Source organism: Panthera onca, chromosome A1 (assembly GCF_046562875.1).
Source record: "Panthera onca isolate mPanOnc1 chromosome A1, mPanOnc1 haplotype 2, whole genome shotgun sequence".
Classification (NCBI taxonomy): domain Eukaryota; kingdom Metazoa; phylum Chordata; class Mammalia; order Carnivora; family Felidae; genus Panthera; species Panthera onca.
Window position 1 is genome coordinate 17,719,341 of NC_138339.1, and position 24,937 is coordinate 17,744,277.

Consider the following 24,937-nt stretch of genomic DNA (forward strand, 5'->3'; position numbering starts at 1 on the left):
CCCCCACTCTCTGCACCTCCCCTGCTCACTCTCACTCTCTCAAAATAAATAAACGAACGTTAAAAAAAAAAAAAAAAAAAGACACATCTCAGATGCTCCCTTATCTGTGAAGGCTTTCTCAAATTCCTCTGTCTTCTAAACAGACCCATAGACTTGCTTTTGTCTCCACCTCCATAAAAGGGTTTTCATTACAGTACTTTCAACAGAGGATTGAAATTATTGCTACCATAAGATAACGAACTATGGTATTTTCTGGTGCAATGGAGCTAAACTACCTGACTTAAAATCCTAGTTTCAACATTTATTGCCTGTTGGGCCACGGGAAAGTTACCTGACTTTTCTGCACCTCAGTTTTCTGATACGTAAAATGGGGCTACTAGAAATCTTTTTCATAGTGCTATTTTGAAGACTGCATAATTTTATGTATGCAAGGCAACTAAAACAGTGACCAAAGTAGCAGTCAGTAAGGTTTACTGAATATAATTGTAATCTAAGGACTTCATATATAAATTGATCCCTACAAGGTTTAACACTTTTTCAAATTGCAATGCATTCTCAATAAACAATATATTGATTAAACAGATGCCTCCAAAATTAGAGTTTATCTATGTTTCAATTTTTAATATTTTTGCCATTTTAAACAATTTAAATCTAAGAATCACTGCTAACAAAGATCATGTGCAATGACAACTAAATTTCCTAAATAATTCTTTGAGGACAACTGAGCGGCATTTTCTTGGTACATAGCTTTGAGGCTATAATATAACTTAGTATTACACAGACATAGGCCCTCAGTTATACATGTTGGTGCAAGCATCATACTCACTCTGTGAGTGTGTGTGTGTGCATTGTGTGTGTGCATGCTTTTAGTAATATCTGTTTTTGTTTTGTTTTGTTTGATGAGGACTTTGAGCAATTGACAGCATCTGAATTAAAATATTTTGCTGATCAAATTCATTTCTATGTTACTCTGCATTATAGTATCTTGCACTCATCCAAGTATTGTAGTAAATCTAAAATGTCTATTTGAGGAAATCCTTGGTTTTACCTCTGGACACCCTTGTGATTTCTTTGTATAAAAAGTATTCATTAGAAGCAATGTCACAGTTTGGTCTTTCTTGAAAGAATGTCAACATTAATATCTGCTCCTTTTAAATATAACAATTGTTGAGGCTAATGTCCACTAAGCTATTCAGGATACTAACTATAAATTTCCACATGAATACATTTTTTATAATTGAAGCTAGGGACATAGATTTTTCTTCTCAACAAGTGGAGCTTTTGATAATGAGAACCGTACAAGTTAATGTTTTCATAGATGCCAGTGTTGCAAAAAACATAAAGTTAAATTTGAGGCTCAATTATAGTAGTTCAGTTGACCACTGTGCTTGGCATTTTTGGCATTTGCCTCCTTCCCTGGCCTTGAATTCTATATTATTTATAATATTTTATTTTTCTGTGAACTGTCTCAAGGCCTTTCTAAAAAGAGCAGAAGCATAAATATATTAATATATGTTTACACACATACACATAATGACTTGAAATGGTCCCGATGTTATTATATTACTATTCCCACATCTAGACTCATCAAGACAGAGATAATTAAACTTTAATTCGTTTCCATGTGGAAAGGAAACCTTGGAAACTCTTGTTTCATCTGCATCGGGAACATACATTACGAGAGAACCACGGCTTTTCACCACATGTTACAAAGGTGTGACTGAAAATAATGTTGTTTTAATTTAATAGCAGGTTAGATCTTGGACCCACTCCTTTAAAAATCTAATTATAAACACTAATTCATCTTTTAAATGAATTGCATGAATTCTATACTATAGTAGCAATTACAAAGGTGTGATTCCAGACTATCAAATCAAACTTGGAAATACAAACTTGGAAATACAATTCCTAGGTGAAATGCTACTCTATTTAAGATAGAGTAAAAGTCAGTTTCATTCAGTTTTCAACAAACAATCCTCTCACTTCAGATTCAGGCAACTAAAGGCTATGAATCTGCTTCAATCAAACCCAGAGAGAATACTTTCTCATCAGGTACTTGCCAGGAACCTCAACGTGAAGTCTAGTTTCCATCATAAGCAGAGTTGAGAATATGGAGACCCATGAGACCGTTTTAGAGCTATGCTACCTGTCCATTTGTCTCAGATTTCAAAACTTGATCTTTATATTACATTTACTCATAAGAAACAAGTGTACTGGAGCAACAGGAAACTATCTCACCATAATGATTATTACTTTTCATGATCATATAGAGGAATCATATGAGCAAAAGCAATTTACAGTAACATCAGGGGGCTTCCATGTGTTGGAATGCTTTCCCTCAAATTTTCTGAGACTCCTCTTTCCCCAGGTCTATTTGTGGGCATCAATGCCATCTGGGTCAGGGTGTCATGGGCTGAACTGCAACTGCTTGGGCTTTAGTGACCATTTCTCCCCTTGAAGGTGCTCTCTTTCTACTTAATTTTGGGTTTATCAGACCCCCTGTGAAAGTTCAGAACCAACACCTGTGGAGTTGTCCCAGGGCCACATGACCAGGCCCTATTCCTACGAGGTAGTCTGTCAAGGAGATTACTTCTGCTAATGGCACTGTATATATTTTACAAAATCGCTAAAAATTGGACTTCCAAAATGGTACTCAAAGACAGATTTGGTGTGACTCAAATTTTATATAGAGATAGGTAGCCCACAGAAAATATTGGCCCGAGGCCCCATATACCTCAGAGAAACCCTAGCTGTGTGTTCATTTTCAACAAAGGTTCTATTTGAAGACCTTTTCCACTTTCGTATTCAATATTCTTTAAATAGATTTCTAAAAGGTAAATTCCAAAAATATCGTGCAAATAATTTAAATCTGGACTGGATTTGCTTCCTTGGACCTAACATTGGAATCATAAGACTCATCATATTTCTCATAAGTTTAGCCTTCCAGAAATCTCTGAGGACTTTAATGTGCAACAGACATAATCTTCTATATCAGCTTCCTAGTACTCCTCTTACCATCGTTTTCTATTTCTGTCTTCGGATTTATTTTAAACTCTTTTTAAGCATATGTGTTTTTATGAAAACCATGGTAAAATCCTTTAGAACATTTAAAAACAGTTAATTAACGAAATATAAATAAAACAAAATATTTTTCTGGAAACACTAGTTTTTGAGGTAGCATTGGTAAGTTCTATCTACTGTAGACATGGGTCAGAAATGTTAGGTAAGGGAAACAGCAGTAAAGCATAATTGTGCTGAAACAAAAAGGTGCCATTATCTATTTTGTGAAAAAATAAAATAAATTTCTATGAACTTACAATCAGATTGAAAAATGGCATGCTGTGTTGAAGATTGAGGCGTATGTATTTGGGTTCCAAAATGTATTACTTTGGCCACAAATAGCTTCATAAATAGCTTGCAAAACATATAATAAATAAATTATTTCTAAAGTATGAGCAAGCCGTGTAAAATACTTCAAAACCATGTTCCAAGTAGTTTGACATCCTGGCCATTCAAGGATATCAATAGCAGGTTAGAATATCCAGGCTGGTTATTGTTTTCTGTGTCTCTTCTTGGTAAGCAATTCCAGAATGTCCGTGAGCAATAATGTGCTGTGACAACGCTTTTAATGAGGTTTAATATTTTAACTGTATGTCTTTAGTAAAGAGTGTTAAAATAAAAAATAAATAAATAAAAAATAGGAACAGAACTTAAAAACAAAAGTTTAAAAATAAGAAAAAAATATATATATAATAATAAATAATAAATAAATAAATAATAAATAAATATATAATATATATATTCACTTCAGTAAAATAACCAGGGAGAATTGTGATAAAGAGCAATTAAATGATATTCCAAAGCTTACCCGGGCCACTGGGTCAGGAAGAGAAACCAGGTCTCTCGGATTTCAATTCCAGTGTTCTAGTCACTGGTTTGTTCAGCTCCTGTGCAAAACATCCATACACAATACACAATGCATACTCCCCCTTGCAATTAAGTGGTTGTCAAAAGAAACACGCCATTACCTTTCCCACATACTGAGGCTCGGAGCCCATGTATTCCTCCAGCACAAAAAATTGATTCCATACCCAGCCACGTTTAACTCGCTGGAAATGTGATCGCCTCCCTGGCAGGTGGAGAACATTTTCTGTTGGTTCTGTGGCTAAAGTCTGTTGTGGCTGTGGCTGAAGTGGTGTTAGGAGACCTCCATCAAACAGGACCCAGAGAAGCAGGGATAAGCAGTTCCTTGTGAGCATTGGCAAAGGCTTTCCTGCAGCAGAGTAATAAAAACTCCAGCACTTAACGTGGAATTGTGGAATCCAGGTTTGAGGTGTCTGTGGCCTCCACCACTTAACTTTTCTGTCTTATTGCAGAAATGATAATGCAGGCATCAATCCTTTGGATGAAAAGGTTTCTGCCGTATCACATTCCATCTAAAGGGACCTATAAAACAGATTAACAAAGATACATTAAATTGACAGAATTACATGATGATAATCATCAAAACTCTCATTATGTCTGCCAACACTTAAAGAAACAGAAGTGCACCTGGGTGGCTCAGTGGGTTAAACGTCCTACTCTTGGTTTCGGCTCAGGTCATGATCTCACAGTTTCGTGAGTTCGAGCCCTGCATTGGGCTCTGTGCTGACGGCAAGGAGTTTACTTAGGATTCTCTCTCTCTCTCTCTCTCTCTCTCTCTCTCTCTCTCTCTGCCCTTTCCCCACTCAAGCTGTCTCTGTTTCTCTTGAAAATAAATAAAGGAACTTAACAAAGAAAAAAGAAAAAAAGAAAACAAAAGCAGAGAGGATAGACTGTAAAATAATTACACTGCTAAATGGACACTGCTATTCATCTTGCAAATTTGGATAAACTAAGTTGTTTGCAGTCTTCAAAAGCTTTAGTTGTAATGAAGCAAAGGGTGTACCATTAACAGAAGCAATTTCTAAAATTCGATAATCATTTTAAGGCTAAAACACAGATCACTATTTTTTTTTTTTCAACTTTTTTTTTTTTTTTTTTTTTTTTTATTTTTGCGACAGAGAGAGACAGAGCATGAACGGGGGAGGGGCAGAGAGAGAGTGGGAGACACAGAATCGGAAACAGGCTCCAGGCTCCGAGGCATCAGCCCAGAGCCTGACGCGGGGCTCGAACTCACGGACCGCGAGATCGTGACCTGGCTGAAGTCGGACGCTTAACCGACTGCGCCACCCAGGCGCCCCACAGATCACTATTTTTAATGTGAACTAGGTTAAAGTAGGGCTTCACAAAGCCACCCTCTGATATTTGGGGTGGGATAGTTGTTACTGGGGAGCTATTATGTGCATTTGACTTTTAGCCACATTTCTTTCCTCTGCTCAGTAAATGACAGGAGCTTCCTCCCCACTTACTCCCAATCGTGACAACCAACATTCTCTCCAGGCATTACCAAATATCTCCAAGAAGCAAAATATGCCAAGATCGAGAACCATACACTTAGGAACAAAAAAATTAAAAAGCGAAAGAAAATCCCTAAAGTTGGAGAATAGGAAGAATCAGACCTTCCAGGAAAGAACAAGATAAATTACTAAATGTAATTCAATGATATCACTGAATGATAATGTCAGATGGTTTTATAAGCCTGTATAAGCTTTAGCTTTAAAGAATTGCTTCTCTAGCCTGGATATTATTTTGTATCTCTAGCCTGGAATTATTTTGTATAAGGTGTGCACTTGGAGTAAACTTGGATCCCCACCACACAGATAATCTCTCTTCTGAATTTAGGTAAAGGGAGTTTTGACCTCTTCCTTACAACAAGCAACTCTTTTTTTTTTTTTTTTTTTTCATTCACTTATTTAAGGCTTATCGAGTGTCTACAAAATCTTTTATGGTACAGTCAGTGAGAAAACATACACAATCCTTGTCTTTCTTAAATCAGAAGCAGAAAATAAATGTAAAGAAAAATAAATGAGAGCAAATTTACTAATGCCCGGGGGAGGAAAAAACAAACAAACAAACTAAAACACAAACAAAAACACAACAGACAGAATATCCTGATGGCAGAACTTAGGGCAGCAAAAGCCAGCTTTACATAACAATTGCACTGAGAACGAAATGGACAAGAACAACCCTATACACCCTGGGAGCAGGGATGGGGAAAATGCAGTTCAAGCCAGCACGGTTTTATACACTTGGCACTGCATGCTCACTGCCTACAGACTAAAATTGGAAGCTTTTCAAGAGCCAAAAATGTTGGAGGCTAGAAATTATATAGAATGCTTCCAAAACAAGAGAACTAAAATCAAAATCAATATATGTTTAATTAAACGTCTCTAAAACATGGCAACTTGTCAGCTGCAATTCAGCTCCATGCTTATTCAGTTATCTACAACATAACCAACATGATAATGCAATCCTCACAGATATTCAAATTTAAACATTTAATGTGGGAACCATGCTTGAAATAACATACGAGATGGGAGACATCCAAAAATTTTAATTTGAAAGCATTCTATAAGAATACTCTCCCCAAAAAGAAATAAAACAAGATATGATAATTTTTCTTTTGTTTGAAGGGGTGAGACTGTTAGATACTGACAAAGACATAAGTAGGTATATGTTTAATTGCAGCTTTTTATTCTGGCAAAATCATGTTCATAAAAAGTCAACTTAGATGCGCATTGTCCAATACGGTAACCAGTAGCCATACGTGGCTATTTAGCTGAAATGTGGCAATTTGAGATTTTTAATTTAGGTAGCAAATTTCAGAGAATTAATACAAATAAGGAAGAATGTAGAATATTTCAATTTCTATGTTTATTACTTGTTGACATGATAACATTTTGGATATGTTTGGTTAAAAAAAAACTATTAAAATTAACCTCGCCTATTTCTTTTTCCTTTTTTAATGTGTTTACTAGAAAGTTAAAATTATATATGTGGTTTGCATTATTTTTTTATTGGACAGCAAGAATTTAAATCACAAACTACGGTTGCCACTTCAGTAATTCGTTCACAATATTCAAAACCAAATACCGAGCATGAACTGTTTATGTCTATGTTGACAATATGCTGAAGAGGTCAGAAAATATTTGCAACGGTTTTCAATAAGTCTGAGCAGGCACAGTGCACATACTTTCTTCATCTGTACTCAAGTTGACATTGCTAACTAACATCAACATCCAAAGTGTTCTAATTTCTTAGTCTTTCCCTTTCTTCCATGTGTCTCCCCACACTCAGGTCAATCCTAGCCCACACGTACACAGGGCAGCGGGGGCGATAAACATGAATAGAAAAGATGAGTGGCAGGAACTCTGACTTCCCAAACCCAGTCTAATATATGTAATTAGGCTGCATTTTTATTTTTCTGTTCCATGCAATTTTTCACCTCCACATTTTAGGGGATCTACGATATCAAAACTCAGAGTTAGACAGAAGCGAAACCTAGGGTTATTTCTTTAAGCACGTGGGTTCTTTGTTTTCTTTTGTTTTGTTTTTTATATCAGGGATTTTTGACGTTGGGCACCTGGGTATATTCGTCATCACAGCAACCAGTCTGGTTCCAGCTACCCTTTCTCCTTTGGAGTTGAAGTATCCAGAGTCTGAGTGTTGATCCTCGATAGAGTAATCTTTTAGAACTTCTCATCTGTTTACATCATTCCCCTTCTGTTACACTAAAATGTGTGTCTGTAACCTGAGGAGATTGGCTTATAAATGATTAGTTAAGTAGAGAAGAATTTGATTATAACATGAAAATTATGTTGTTTCATAAGCTAATTCCTCAACCCATTAAAAATTTAGCTCACAAAAAAACAATAGCCAAACACAAACACAAAATATTGTAGTAAGGCTGAAGTTAACTGGCACTATGGGGGAGAACAGTGTGGACTCATATCCCCATTTTTCTCATGTTCACATGGTCTTTCCTCTGGCTCTGTTCGGACACATGTTTTATTCTTCCACTTTTATGTACCTCAAACTTTTTTTTTCTTTCTCCTTAAGATACAATTTTATATTTAAAGGGATATTTACTTATTAGCAGTCCCTTGATGCTCATATTTCCCTTAGGATGATGATTGTGAGGGGTGACTTCAAAAGTTTTAGGGATTTGCACAAAATCTTATTATTTTTTTCTTTTTTTGCCCATGAATCCTGCTGTTTTAATATAAATTCTACGGAATGCAAAGCTTTGTAGAAACTCACATATCATAGTGTAGTAGAAACATCTGTAATTAACAACTTAAAGCTGTCTCAGTGCGAATTGAAGACGTAATGTACAGCATGGAGACGATAGTTAACAACAGAATGTTATACATTTGAAAGTCACGAAGAGAGTACATCTTGAAGTTAGGATTTTTAATACCACACACATGAGCTTAAGAGGACTTACATGATCTACCTCTGCACCAGCCTTGCCTTCTACCCCCTCTCCTGACTTCAAACCCTTTAGTTTTTATTAATAACAGTAGTAATAATTTATATTACAGATGCATGTGCATTTGCACCTTTGTGAAGAAGGTGCTACTATTAACGCTCATTTCGCAAAGGAAATGGAGTAACAGAAAAACGACACGGTCCTGGTCCACAAATGAATACGTAGCAGGCAGGTTTGAATCTGGGCAATTTGACTTCAGAGTTCATCCTCTTGCATGCTCTTCTATGCCGCCCCTATATTAGTGAATGCATAAATAGATGAAAACCTTGAGGGTTTCAAATCCTAACAAGACAAGGAATATGAGCCTAAAGACTTGACTTCCAAATACATTCTCTTTTCCAAAGCTAAGTAACTATTTCAATAATATTAGGGCAGCTTAAGTTTCCTTAGACTCCTTTAGATCTTTTGTAAAGTTAGTGAATTGAAGCTATCAGGTCAACTTAGTTCCTTTTCAGTCAGGAGACTGGGGACTCCCTGCATTCACCGACCTGGATGTGAAAAGAGACACGTAATTCTCGGCAGAGACGGGGGTTGGTGGAGAATTGCAAAAATTGACAGGGCCAGTGTGCTGACAGAATTGGATGGTGCCTGAGAATTAAGAAACCACACCACAGCCCAGCAAATCCACCCAGTAAAGCGTTAGACAGGCCAGATGACCCGAAGCAGTGTCCTACAGAGATGCAGGTAAGGTGGATTCCAGCTGTGCAGGCTTCTTTGCAGACAGTTTGATGTGGGGATGCCTGCCGGGTTCAGCCAGAGGAGAGGGCGGCCTGTTAGACCGACTTGACAACTCTGAATTTGGGGGTTGCTTCCAGCCTTGGTATACTTAGTCAAATCTTAATAAAATAGGTGAATAAAAAGACGGGTTTTGGAACAAAACAGATCTGTTCATTGCATAGTTTTACGCTAAGTAACGATCTGCCGAGCAGCATTGGAAATGTGAGGACACAATCAACAACGTTCTCATGTCTGTGGCCTATATACATGATGAAATCAAGCATTTTTTAAACTCCTCACTAAATTAGAACGTGTGTCCCTGTGCATCTCCTAACTCATGCTGTTGCAGTGTAGTCCTAAAAGCCGTTCCAGGACTCTATATACTGTGGTCCCTTGGTGAACAGATGAACTGATATTATTTTCAGTGCATGATGCTGCTCCCAGCAGATCCCAGCCTCCGGCCACAGTTGTCAGCCAGGGAGCTTTTAAAGTGCTATATCACAAGGAAAGTAATGTAAGGAGATTGAAGGACTCTGGTTCTTAAGTGAAAGAGAAACAACTCCCCCCAGGCATGAAACAAAGCCTAAATCACAAGGAAAAACTATCCTGAGCCATCAAACTGGGACCACTTGCCCCGGCACCAGTGGTGTTGTTATCAGAGCGAGAATAGCAGACTTATTCTGAGGTGTCAGCACCCTATGGAAACATGTGAACCTTTAAAGAAGATGTATTTGTTACAAAGGACATCACCAGAGGTGTGTGCTATTCCATATACTGGATTTCGGGCGTAGTGTTTAAAAATTTATATTTCGCCATTATTCCTAAACTTTTGTAGAGCCAAAGTGGCTTTCTGAAGACTTTTCAGACCTGACAATGGGTCTCTGGAGTCAAACATTCCTTTGAGCAAAAGAGAGCTTTTTTTAAATGATCATATATCAAAGGAGGGGATACTTGTATGTGAAATACCCATTATGTGAGTCTCCAAAACTGAGAGATATCCAAAGGCTGTGGTTTCCACAGTTATTTACATAATCTCGGCTGTGTGTGCTTTGAAGAATAACTCCAGATAAAAGGTCTACTTCCTGCAAATTATACTGAAAGGGTCTATGTTAGAAGATATTTTATTAGGCTGACAGGTATGTTAGTTATTACAAATGATTCTTTATTATGAGTATCACTCTAAGGCTACCTGCATCTTGGAAATCTTTAGTGGTGACTGTGTCTGTGGCCTGTAATTTTACAAGGACACATCTTAAGGTTGAAAGAAAGAAAGAAAGAAAGAAAGAAAGAAAGAAAGAAAAGAAGAAAGGAAGAAACTTTACTGCCCCCCATCCCATCTTCTATATAAATGGTCTTTTAATTTCAAATAATACAGAGGAAGGTCTTGTTTTCCATATTACAAAGAAAAAGAAAATAATTTATGTAATCTGGAAATTATAAAAATATCAACAATAAACTCATACTTGTCCTCATGTAACTCTTTACCTCAAAAACATAACTTTTTAAATGTGGTTTATTTAACTTTATATTTAAAATTTTGTTTCATATTGTATAAATTTCATTATCATCCATAATTATTTAAAGATTCTAAGCAAATCTGATAGTTCAAGAATTTGACTCTAGAAAAATTTTCTGAAGGTTTTATTTTTTTTGTTTGATTTTTTAATGTTTATTTTTGAGAGAGAGAGAGAAAGAGAGAGAGAGAGAGAAACAGAGCTCGAGCAGGGGAGGGTCAGAGAGAGAAGGAGACATAAAATCTGAAGCAGGCTCTAGGTTACTAAACCCACACCGAAAGGAAATTTACCTTCTCTGATGCAGCAAACCTTAATCCCAACTCTTGTCATTCATGAATTTGACACTGCGAAGTAAAGACAGCAAACCAATTTCCATTGCTTTTTGGGAATGTAACAAAGATGTCTCAAGGTGATAAATACTCTCTATGAGCTTAATTTGTGGAGTTCATTTATCCTTGCTCTCTGACTTGTACAGATGCTACACTGTTAAAAAAAAAAAAAAGAAAAGAAAAGAAAGACAAGAAAAGAAAGAGAAGAAAAGAAATAGAGGGGAAAAAAGAAAAAAGAAAAGAAAAGAAAAGAAAAGAAAAGAAAAGAAAAGAAAAGAAAAGAAAAGAAAAGAGAAAGTAAAGGAAAAAGGAAAGAAAATGAGAAAAGAAAAGAAAAAACTTCCCTCCACGACAGCCAACCAAGACTAAACTGCAGTTTCAACCTCTCTCAGAAGTGGAAATTTAAATCAAACTTGCTTAAATTTCCTGGCCAGCATGGGTGAGGTAATCTGTCCCATAACCGCCCCCTGCCCCTGCTTTTTCCTAATGGAAGGTAACCTTGCCTAAAATAATCCTTTCATTTCTTTTACCAATAACCTTGTCCTGTCCCATTTCTGCCTATAAAATCGTTCCATTTGATAGAACTCATTTCAACTTGTTAGATAGGATTGCCCTACACATGAATGGTTGAGTAAGCCAACTGGATACTTAAATGTACTCAGCTGAATTTTGTCTTTTAACTGATATGTTGGCAGGCACAGGATATGAAGTGAACTTCTGAGGACATTAGAAACTCAGGTAGGTATCCTACTAACACTTTCTAAAAACCATGGGAAAGCTCTTCTCTGTTCTGAACTCTACCCTCTTTGTGTTGAGCTCTTGACCTAATTGACTTTCCAATCAGTTCCCCATTTGATCAGAAACCCAGCCCTTGGTTTCATCCCCAGATTTCCAGATTCCACACTGGGAACTGGTGGTGGTAGCTGCAGCTTCCTATTTATTTGGAATCAGTATTGAAATCCCCGTTTTGGAGTCTGCTAGTTAAGTGCTCTCCCCAGTCCCCAGATTCCACACTGAAAACTAACAGTATTTCAAATTATGATTCCCAGGATTTTGAGCGGAATATCCCAGCCCTTGCTTCTGTCCACAGATTCCATGTTGGGAACTGTTGGTGGTTTAGTCTGGAATCTTTGCCCAGATTCCACTTTGGTAACTGTTGGTGACAACTACGCTTCTTCTTTTGTTTGAAATTAGTCCACAGTTCCCCTTTGTTGATAACTGCTGGTTCAATCCTTTTCACCAGTCCAAAGTTCTACGGGAATTGTTTGGTAGTTCCCGGCCAGTATTGGACAGAGCCCAATTTAAAAACCAAACTAGGTCCACGGTTGGACTAGGGACCAGTTTGAACTGGACTGGGTCTAGTAATGGCTACTGCTAATGGGGAACTCAGAAGCAAGAAAGCTGCAAAAAATAGTGGGCATAAGTCAAGCATTTAAAAGCTATTAGTGCTAGCTACTTCAAAAAGATTCCTCTGAGGAGGTAATTTGGTCAGAAAATGGGTCAGATTGACACTAGGTTGACCACCAACCTCAAGGAAATTTACATGCAATTCTGAGGTACTGTAAAACACCCCACAATTCCCAAACCTGTGGCATATCCCTCTCAGGTATTAGTTTGGCTCTGAGGAATCCAAAGGCCTAACTAAAAGAAATGCAACCCTTTATACCCAAAGAGTTGAGTGTACTAGCTCATTTTGTTTTAAGGAACTGTGGCCCATGGAAGCTGAAGATATTTAAAAATGAAAAATAAAAAAAAAAAAGGCAAAGTTTTAACAAAGACCGCCTATAATTACAGTGGCTATTATGGGGCACATTCCAATTAGACAAGAACTTCTCTTTAAAAAGTGAACTTGAGGGGCACCTGGGTGGCCCAGTTTGTTAAGCATCTGATTTTGGCTCAGGTCATGATCTCTCAAGGTTTCTGAGTTTGAACCCCGCATCAGGCTTTGTGCTGACAGCTCAGAGCCTGGAGCCTATGTTGGATTCTGTGTCTCCCTCTCTCTCTGCCCCTCCCCCACTAATGCTCTTATCTATCTCTCTCTCTCTCAAAAAATGAATAAACATTAAAAAAAAATTTAAAGTGAACTTGAAAGTAAGGGTTCTCACATTAAACAAATAGAATGAGCTACCTATTTTAATTGTCATGTAAAAGTTTCCTAAGGGCTTTAAGATTCCAAAATAACCTCAATGAAAGATGCATTGCAAAAAACTAATGAAATATTAAAGGCATAAAAGGAATCTGAAACACCTCAGCTCCCACATTGCATGCTTCTAGGGGTCCATCATCAAAATGTGGCCTCAAGGATTGAAGTCTCAGTTATAATCAACTGGGCCACTGGAAAAGACATTGTCCTCAAAGACCCTATGCAAATTCTTCAACATCCTTTTGAATGCCCCCATATCTACTCCAGAATGAGGACTCCCACCTACATGGGGCACTCTCAAAGCTGATAGAATTCTGAGAGATTTTCTGATAAACTGCTATATTATTCTCCTAAACAACCAAGGGGAAACTAAAATTAATGGGGTTTTTCAGTACTGCCAGAAATATTTATTATTTGTCCCAGTGGAAAGCTGACAAGATATTTGGGGAAAAAAAATAACTTTATGATCAGAAGTTTGATCAATTGGAGGGGAATATTCAAACTCTGATAGGAAATTTTTAGGCCTCTCTCCTAAGCTCAATGCACCCAGAGGGAAAACGTTCCAACCTAGAGGGATGGGTGTGTTAGCCCTTGATATCATGTAGGTGGCAACTCAACTTTTGAGGAATTAAAAATAGCTGTCCTTGTTTTACAAATCTAGTCTATACAAGATCAGAGATGTAGCTCCACAAACAATTCAAAGTCCACTAATCTTTTTTTACCAACACCAAAACATCCTGTTTATTTCAAAAAACTTGTAAGAATTGCAAAATTTCTTGCTATGGGGGAACAAAAGTCTTTCCAGGAAGAGTTTTCATTTTTTTCCCCTCTGCCTTTGAGAAGTAATTGTTATGCCCATATCTCCCTTCTGGAGAAGGGACTTCTCCAGAACTCTTATGTAGACCATCTCTTTGACATGCAAACTTCTGGTAGATAATTCTTACCTGAAGGAGCAGGAAAGGAGAGAGGTTATTTGAATAGGTCCAACTTCTTTTAATACCTAATAAATTTTGTATTATTGTACCTAATTTATGGCAGCAATTTTAAAATGGAAGCTATATGGTCTCTTTTTGTGTCTGTATGTTCATGTGTCTGTATATGTATTTATGTTGTAGATACGTGGTATTTTCTACCTCTGAATGATGCTGTCAAAATTAATTGGCAAAAGAGCTTGATTTAATTAGCTTAAAGAAAATTAAGTGCTTCTATAAAATTAAGACTCAGAAATATGACAGGAACTTAATCCAAATGAATTTTGGGTTCCCATGATCTAGAAACCTATTCAGTACGAAAGCTAGTTTAAGTTGTCGGTTTACGTAAAACTAGCATGTCTTTAGCGCTATCAGCATTAAGTATAATACTTTTATTCTACCTCCACTAACTAATGGTCAAATGGATTCATGTTACCTCTTACAGTTTGTCAGCAAAAACAATAATTTAAAGATGGTTAGCTCTTATGAAATTTTCATGACTAATTTAAATATAATTATTAAGAAAAAGTTAATAGACATAAGATAATCAGTGTATAATGAACTTTCAGCAATATTTGTGTCTAATCAAATAATTTTCCCAAATCTTTTTGGTGACTTAACTCCTTAGAGTTTTGCTAAGTTAAATTAGATGATGGGTAGTTATTAAATACTTACATCATTTGCAAATAAGATAAAATACTGAAATATTTATTACTGAACATAGGTTTATCTATAAGATATCTGGAGGTGTTAGTGTTACACTGGAAAATTGAGGAAGAAATATGCTTCTAGAAATTATTAAATATATATGTTCTTGAGTTTGCCAATCTAAAGAAAGGTGTTATAACAAACAGTTCACAATTGTTTACTTCTTAGTTTTCCTAGGAAGTAAGGTTTCTAAGGGTTAAGAATTCTAATTAATGTATGCGATTAAAGCTACTAGAAATAATAAGGGAAATATCTCCACAAGTAAGCAAAATAAAATGTGTGCTTTAATGAGGAAAACGTCTTAGAAGGCTTGTGGAAAATAAATCTTTGGGAAGGAATCTATGTGTGTGATCTGGGCTGTCTAAAACTGGAATAATTTTAATTAAGTGAATGAGCTTTAATATCAAAAGTAAGCTGGTACAAAATTAAACTTTGGTGTTCTCTGTTAACATGACAAAGTTTTCTTGAATTACTGTTCTGTTCTTTGTAATAAGAGATTACGAAGGGTTTTCTTCACCTTTAAAGTAATCTGCCTAGAAAACAAGAATTTCACAAGAATTTCATATTTTATCAAAATAATATCCTATGCTTTATATTGTCTTAATCACCTCTTTGATTACTTAATAAAATTGAAATTTCTCAGTATTACAAGCTAATTTTTGCTAACAACTATGTAACCTCCTATATTGTCTTAAAATCTTTTTTTTGTCACTTTGGTTAAATAGATAATTAAGTATTATTTCATAATAATCCATGATCTTATTTAGTTAAATGTTCAAACTTTTTTTGTATTTTTGACAAACTTCCTAAACTTCACATTCTAAATAATGTCTTTTTGACTTAAAACTAACTTTGAGATAAGAGACATTCAATAGGTCCCTGGAACAGCTGGAAATTTTGATATGAAACAGAATTAAGAAAACAATCCCATTTATAATTTTACCAAGAATAATAAAATACTTAGAAATAAACCTAACCAAGTTGGTGAAAGACCTGTACTCCAAAAGCTATGAAACACTGATGAAAGAAATTGAAGATGGCACAAACAAATGGAAAGATACTCCATGCTCATAGATGAGAAGAACCGATATTGTTAAAAATTCCACACTACCGAAAGCAATCTACAGATTAATGCAATCCTTATCAAGATACTGACAAAAATTTCACAGAACCAGAACAGACCAATCTTAAAATTTGTATGTAGCTACAACAGAGCCCAAATGACCAAAGCAGTCTTGAAAAAGAAGAGCAAAGCTAGAGATATCACAATCCCAATTTCAAGACAATTACAAAGCATATTGATCAAAACAATATGATACTGGTGCAAAGATAGACACATAGATCAGTAGAACAGAACAGAGAGCCCAGAAATAAACCCAGGATTACAGGGTCAACTAACCGAGAGAAAAAAGGCAGGAACATACAATGTGGAAAAGACAGTCTCTGAAACAAAGGTGTTGGAAAAACTGGACAGCTACATGCAAGAGAATGAAATGGGACCCCTTTCTTACACCATATACAAAAATAAACTCAACATGAACATAAATGTGAGACCTTGAGACAATAATATTCCTAGAGGAAAACATAGGCAGTATTTTCTCTGACATAGGACATAGAAACATTTTTCTTGATGTCTCCACAGGCAAGAGGAACAAAAGTAAATATTGAAAATACACCAAAATAAAAAGCTTTTGCACAGCAAAGGAAACCATCAGCAAAACAAAAAAAGGCAACCTACTGAATGGCAGAAGATGTTTGCAAATGATACATCTGATAAGGGGCTAATATCCAAAATATATGAAACACTTATACAGCTCAACACCAAGGAAACAAATAATCCTATTCAAATGGTTGGAGGACCTGAATAGACATTTTTCCAAGGAAGACATACAGATAGCTAAGACACATGAAAAGATGCTCAACATCACGAATTTTCAGGGAAATGCAAATTAAAAACACAATGAGATATCAGTTTACACCTGTCAGAAGGGCTAAAATTGAAAAGACAAAATATAAGTGCTGGTGAGGATGTGGAGAAAAAGGAACCTTTGTGCACTGTTGGTAGGAATGCAAATTAGCGCAGCCACTGTGGAAAATAGTATGAAGGTTCCTCAAAAAATTAAAAATGGAATTATATCTGACCCAGTAATTCCACTAATGGAATGGGTATTTACCCCAAGAAAATGAAAACAAAAACAAAAATGAATTTGGATATGAGTACTCCTTTCTTTATTGCAATGTTATTTACAATAGCCAAGATATGGAAGCAACCCAAGTATCCAATGACAGATGAATGGATAAAGCAGATGGGATGTATAATGGAATATTATTCAGCCATAAAAAATATGAAATCTTGCCATGTACAACAAAATGGATGGACCTAGAGTGCATAATGCTAAGTGAGATAAGTCAGAGAAAGAAAAATAACATAAGATTTCATCCGTATATGGAATTTAAGAAACAAAGCAGTGAACAAAGAAAAAAAAGAGACAAACCAAAAAATAGACTCTCAAATACAGAGAACAAACTGGTGGTTGCCAGAGAGGCAGTGAGGAGGGGGATGGGTGAAATAGATAAGAGAAATTGAGTATACTTATTTTCATGAGCACTGAGAAATGTATAGAATTGTTGAAACATTATATTGCACATGTGAAACTACTAGAAGTCTATTGGTTTATTATATTTGAACTAAAAAATTCAAAAAAAAAATTAAAAATTATTTTTATAAAAAAGAGATTAAGTGAATTACGTGTATTTGATACATTAAGTTACATGTAAATCATTGGCAAATGAGAAATATGCCAAACCTTGTTTACCTTATATTTAAATAGGTATATATTAATATCAGCACTCCAAAAATTATATGAAATTCTTAAAATTATGATATATCCTGATATAATGTCATTCTAGGTATTATCTTAAAATGTTGTATTTCACAGAAATAACCAAATTTCCTTATCAACTGCATTATAGTGAACTCTCATCAGGTCTTTAATCATGGTTATTTGGGGGCGCCTGGGTGGCTCAGTCAGTTAAGCGTCCGACTTCGGCTCAGGTCACGATCTCGCGGTCCGCGAGTTCGAGCCCCGCGTTGGGCTCTGGGCTGATGGCTCAGAGCCTGGAGCCTGCTTCCGATTCTGTATCTCCCTCTCTCTCTGCCCCTCCCCCGTTCATGTCTGTCTCTCTCTGTCTCAAAAAATAAATAAACGTTAAAAAAAAAAAAATCATGGTCATTTGTAAATCTTTTGTTACTCATCGAGATACTGTTTTACTCTGATGCTTCTACAAAAATATTCCTGCAAGAATGTCTCACTTCAAGAAAGCTCATGGACTTTTGACAAGTACAAACTTCTGAAAACGTTAAGATTATAAAACTGAACTGGGTAAGATTTTCCAAAACTAGTGGAAAAACTGGATTCAAGCAGAACAAATATTAATTAGATGGGGTTGATTAACTAAGACAATCATCATGATTACTTATGACTCTTTGAAACACTGCTAGTTCCTTGATACTTTGTTCTTGCAGATTTAAGGAGATGCTATACTTATGCTATGACTTACTGCAAGTTAGTAAAGTATACCTTTGTAAACAAAGGTGAAACCATTTACTGTTTCTCCCTACTTGATCCTTTCAGAATTTAGCAACTCTTGAGTATTCTTTTCATGGCAATATAGTTAGCTATCTGCCTAAGTTCAATAAGAATCTGTTCTTCTTATAACAGGACACAATTGAAAAGATTGAGTATATTACTAAAACTTTGACTGAAAGGATATTACAGGTAAATCTAATGGCCAGTCCTTGGCTTGGTTTTCTGGCCTCCGAGACTTCTGAGAGTTCAATCTGGGACTCCTTATGAAAAGTTCCAACAAAGCAGTCTTAAAAAGAACTTGTATGGTTAATCGCTATTCTTGCTACAGTTATGGAAATAGTCAGGCTGAGTTTAATACAAACAAATTAGTTTTACTCTGATTATCTTTTGTAAAAAATGGGGGTAACTGTAAAGAGAAAATTATTTGCACCTTTGGCTGCTTTAGATTATAATCCTGTTAACTGTCTTAGAGGTTTTGTTATATGCCTGTAAACTGGACTGGATCCTGAACTGTTCTAGTTTCCTCAAATATCTGGCTGCAAACCTCCAAACTGACATTTCCAACTTTCTCCCACCCTTCAGATGTGGGAATCACTAAGAACAAAGATTGCCTTTGAGTCTCCTGGGAAGGGACTACACCAGATCCTCTTCACTACCCAGATGACAGCCAAAACCTCAGGCCTTGAGTATGTATCTCACAGTGGAAGAAGGTTCTGCCTGATATCTAGTTCTGTGCAGATGCTGGAGACCTCTGGACCAAACTGAAGGAGAGGAAGAGGAGTAACCGACATCAAGATGCCCTGCTTCCTCCCAAGAGGATGGATCAAGACAAAACTACCTTGACTATTTATGAAATCCTTTCTTCTTTTCTTTCCTTTACTCTGGCAATGGCCTGGAAGGATAGCACCATCATTTGCATTTCTGAGGCCATAGCAATGGGGAGCAGGGTGGCAACCTTTCAGACATCTGGATTTGTCATAAAAAAAAACTGACCTGTCCATGATCCCAGAGACCTCGTAGTCCACTTCCCTGTCTCTGATTAACAACCCCAAACTTTGTGTCATATTGTACAAAGAAAGGGGCACAAGGCAAAGATAACTAGAACAAATTGCCTCTGTGATCTACAGACACTTATACACTGGGGTCCAGGATATCACCTTTCCAGTCCTGAGCCACAGGTTCAATGCTAGGAGGCATTCACGATTCAGAATTTTTTTTTTTCTGAAATGTTTGCTTGTTTGTTTGTTTGTTTATTCATTTATTTTTGACAGAGAGAGAGAGAGAGAGAGAGAGAGAGAGAGAGAGAATCTGAAGCAGACTCCAGGCTGTCAGTGCAGAGCCCGATGGAAGGCTCAAACCCAGGAACCCTGAGATAATGACCTGAGCTGAAGTCAGATGCTCAACCAACTGAGCCACCCAGGCGCTCCTCATTAACTCTTGAAAATAATAAAGATCCAACACTAAATCAACAGCTTCCCCCCAAAAAAAAGTTGCTCTCAAAAAATACTTGTATTTATTATTCATTTTTTCCTTGTTACGTCTGAGTAGAATTTATTTTACACTACTACACTGTATGGATATGCCACAAGTTGTTTACCCATTTAATTGTTGATGGACATTTCAGTTGTTGCCAGTTTTTGACTATTACAAATAAAGCTGCTAAGAACTTATGCATCCAAGTCTGTATGGATACATGCTCTCACTTTTCTTGGGTAAAGAGCTATGAGTAACATGACTAACCATTTTCTTAAATGATTTTATGATTTTTAAACCTTAAATAACACATTTTTCTTGCAGCTTAGACATAATAAGGCATACATTCAGAACCATAAATAGGGATTGGATTGTAGTTTTCAAGGAGAAAAATATGGGGACCAGGGAGGAAAGGAAGGAGAGCTATTACAGAAGAGAAACAGTAAGCAGCAAACATTCTCAAAGTCTAACACCAGACAGGCGATACTGAGATCACACAAGGCTAAAAAGATACTATTTTTCCTTAGAATTATCTATTTAACTCTTGATGTTTCTCATTGCGAAGTTTCAATTGTAAATCTCCAAAAAAACTTCTGGAACTCTCTATAAAGTCTTACAAGCATTGCTATGGCTGCTTTATCTAGCGTATGCCACATTATTATGATAACTTTTAATTTAGAGAACCCACACTACCTTTAAAAAAATATGTATTTAAATTACAAATTACTATATTACACTGTTGATTGATTAAAATATCCCTGTATGTCATGGCTCTCCTGACTTTCTTGTAGCACAGGGAACATGAATGTTTTTTCTTCTTTTGGTCACGACTCTATCATTTTACTCATTGAAATATATTTTATTTGTTACTCAATTATTCAAACAGTTAAGGGATGCATGTTATTTATCAAGGTATCAGCTGTGCCATGTGAAATTTATGGTTTTTTTTTTTAATTTTTTAAATGTTTTATTTATTTTTTGAGAGAAAGAGAGCGAGGGAGCAGGGGAGGTGCAGACAGAGGGGGGACAGAGGATCCTAAGTGGGCTCGGTGCTAATAGTAGAGAGTCCAATGTGGGGCTCAAACCCATGACCATGAGATCATGACCTAAGCCGAGGTAAGAGGGTGACCAACTGAGCCACCCAGGCACCCCTGAAATGATCTTGATCTCTTCTGCTGTAATATTTTACTAAAGTATCATTTCCAAACTATATCATTGCATTATTTATTCAAATTACTAACTTGTATTATGACAGTCAGATATGTCCTTTTGATGAAAATTTGTAAATACTGTATCAAAAGGAAATTTAAATGACCTATATTGGCCCCCAGATTTTTGCTATTTCTTCAGCATACAAATATTTATTAAGCAGCCATTTATATTTATCTAGGCACAATTTTAAACACTTGCAGTCTATCACTGAACAAAACTGACAATTTTCTATCCATATGGTCCCTTCCCTAGGGAGATAATACAAATGATGCTGATGTAATTACTTGAATATTTTAATTCCCATATTTAAAACATTGATCATGTACTCTGTGTGTATGTGTTGTATGTTTATGTATTATTCTAAGAAATTTATAATTGACTTGCAAGATTGTAGAACATGACTGTTTTTATTATTATTTTTTTATTTGCGGACTTCCAAACTTTTTTAATTTCTTAATCAAGACCTTTTTAGAAAATGTATAATGCCACACGGACTATTTCATTTTCCTAGAACATGTAAGGTGTAATTGCTTCCAGTGTTCCTGTGGACAACAGTCAGACCTATCTCAACTTCAAATATGCCTAGTAGGATTTTCCACTTTTATAAAGATTATTATATACAAATGGAGGAGCATCTGGATGGCTCACTCAGTTAAGCGTCCAACTCTTGGTTTAGGCTCAGGTCTTGATCTCACAGTTTTGTTGGTTCAAGCCACATATCGGGCTCCGTGCTGGCGGTATGGGGCCTGTTGGGGATTCTCTCTCTCTCTCCCTCTATCTTTGGCCCCTCTCCCCTACTTGTCCTCTCTCTCAAAAATAAATAAATAAACTTTAAAAAATACCAAAGGAAACAGAAAAAATAAAAGTAAATAGAATAAAAGAGAAATGGTCAAAAGGTGGAGCCTGGGGGGGGAGAACAGTTGTTCAGTTTTGTTTTTTTTTTTTAAATCTCATAAATCTAAGGAAGCAGTAAAATATTATTTCCAAAAAATTCCATACAAATGATGGAATTATATAAAATGTAGATGAGGCAACTGAGATCTGTGTATCAGACAGATTTATACTAATGTTATAATCCAGGGATTAGCAAATATTTTCTGTAAAGCATCTGATAAGAAAGATTTTTGGCTTTGTGGGCCTTAAATTCTGTCATAAGTACCCAACTGCCACTGTGGCCTAAGAGAAGTTATCAACAATATGGAACCAAATGGGTGTGGCTGTGTTTCAAGAGGATTATGTTTACAAAATCAGGCAGTGAGCAAGATTTGGCCATGGCTTGCTGGCTGACCTCTAAAATCTGAAGATCTTTTAAACAGAACCTTTTAAGAAGTACAGCAGGAATGTATTCCTGATAAGTGGGTATGAATGCCAGATCTTCCGCATCCATAAAACCATCGTGTGCTTAATTCTCTTTCAAATACATGAAATATGTGGGAAAAAAAAATGGAACTGAGAGACGTATTAAGTAAGACATTGTGATGCCCAGAAAGCTTCGTCCATCGCTAACCAACATGTATTCTTGCTAATTGAGATATGAACTTTCAGATAATGTCCCTTGATTGCTTTGAAAGGATAGATACCCTTCAACATACAGTAGAAAACACACCACATCCCAGCATGAGGAATAGACACTAATCCGCACTGACCTACATCATTAGAGGCTCTGAAGTAATGTCCCTAGTGTGACTTCTGCATGCTCCCCGCTCTCATGATTAATGAATACGGTATTTCAGCAGATGCCTGCTCTCACTTTCTGCACTTAGAGACAGCAGATGGGTGACAGAGAAAGACAAACAGTAGCCATAATTCCGTGACAGCTTCTGAGCTTGGATCTTGATGCATCCGGTCTCAAGGCAGCAGATCTAACAACATTTCTAACTATCTTTTTTTTCTCTCTCTCTCTTTATTATTCTTTTTCTTCTTTCACCCTGTCTCTTTCTCTCTTAGGACTTGTCATGCTCTTAAAATAGGTGAAAAATACGTTACCACTGAACTCTAGGGTGTGATGCAGGTAGTTTCCATTCTTTCTGCTAACCGAATGATGAGGGCGGGGGGATCTTAGCAGTTAGGCAGCTGCTCTCAGCACAGATTCTCTCAAATGATAAACGAACTGCCCTCGATTTGCTGGTGTGAACACGTAGATGAATATTGACTTGGACAGGTGCTGAGCTTTTCTTTAATTTCATAAATTGCATCGGATTCCCTCTCTGCTGCCAGCAGAGTCCTTATCGCTTCTTATGCAGTTCAGAGTTTATTGCTTATTAAACAATTAATAAAATCCAGAAGCTAGATGGCTTTCCAGCTCAAAAATCTGGGCAATTCTAGGCTTTCAAAATCACTGATTCTGAATTGAAGGTTATGTAGAGACAGCAGTAAAAAAGAAAGGCATTTCCATTTCTTATTTAATTGGAAGGTTATAGTTTCCATTAATTTCATATACCATTTCAAACTGAATGTTTATCAAATGCAACATAAAAGTATAGGAAACAATGGTACTATGTAAGTAAAGGAAGTCCCACCTACTTGTCAAGCCAGGTATTTGGTAATAAACGTAAATTTGTCAAGCTGCTGCACTTTGCATCATTATGGTTTGGAAGAAAAATCAATAATGCATTTGTAGGGGTAGCATGCATTGAAATGAAACAAAGAAACAGTCTCACTCTAGGTGAACTCACAATGGAATATTATGAGAAAATTTAATGGTAAACCTACAGCTTTATAGATCGAGAAGCTAATCAATCAATACTAGAAACCTGCAAGTAAACAGATACAGCACCACCTTATACCAGGTATAGCATACAAAGTAGGTATTTATTTGTTATCTTTGTACATGTATTAAAAAATACTTTTTAAAAGTTTGGCTGCTTAATAACGACTGCCAGTTTCTTTGTGGATGTTTGAGTTAGATCATAAGAAATGAGTATCATAAATGGTTCTGGATATAAGTTTGGAGAATGTTCATTTTTGTAGGTTACCCAGTCTTTGTAAAGTATTTATTGGGAAAGGGATATTGTTTAATTTGGAGTCCGTTTAAATGAGGAAGGAGAGAGAGATGGACAGAGGAAAAAAATGAAGTTAAAGTTAGCTTTATTTTTATCAGCGCTGCCCTAGAAGGAGAGTAGACCCTGAAGGTCCTTGCAAGCAACATCTGTCCTGATAGGTCCACAAATGTGTGTATTTCAAATATTAGCTTTATTGCCAAGTTGTCCTCCAAAGTAAATACTTTGATTTATTTACTCCTTTGATTTATTTATTTAGCTCCTTATCCTCTAAAATCCTTATTTCTAGAATTTTGACCTTTAAGCTAATCATAGATGAAAAAAATATATAAAGTTTTTAATGCTTACTTATTTTTGAGAGAGAGAGGGAGAGAAAGAGAGAGAGCAAGAGAGCCATTGGGAGAGGGGCAGAGAGAGAGGGAGACACAGAATCGGAAGCAGGCTCCAGGCTCTGAGCTGGCAGAGCTGAACGCCAGGCTTTTCAGGTACTACATAATGTTGGTCAGATGACTATTTCTAGGTTGGAATGTGTGTTTTAATGTTTATGGATTATTATAACAGCAGAAACTTCACATTTCGTGGTTGAATTTGTTTTGTTCCCATTAAGAATTCCGGGTGTGGTGTCTGTTTTCTGATGTTTCATCTAGCTGGTACTCTCATTTCCTTCTTATGCAAATCTTCGACTCTCTTGGAATCCAATTTAACATATAGAATCGGGTAAGTAATTAGCTACATTTTGGAATGCCAATTGTCCTAATATCTTTTAATAACTAACACAGGTAATAATGTTGTAATATACTAAGAGTTAATGTTTATTGCATTTGACAATATTCTGGACACTCTTCTAAAAACATTATGCGATTAGTCA

At 36.3% G+C, this 24,937-nt stretch overlaps 1 protein-coding gene across 3 annotated transcripts in view; it reads right to left on the bottom strand.

Moving 5' to 3' along the window:
• The window catches only part of CDH12 (cadherin 12), a 1,039,090-nt gene that overhangs the window by 265,973 nt on the left and 748,180 nt on the right, over positions 1 to 24,937 (bottom strand). For all 3 annotated transcript variants that reach the window (XM_078444573.2, XM_078444569.2, XM_078444571.1), the window contains one exon: positions 4,029 to 4,446. In XM_078444573.2, the coding sequence (XP_078300699.1) occupies positions 4,029 to 4,259 (231 nt within the window). In that variant the 5' untranslated portion in view covers positions 4,260 to 4,446. The remainder of the gene's footprint in view (positions 1 to 4,028; positions 4,447 to 24,937) is intronic.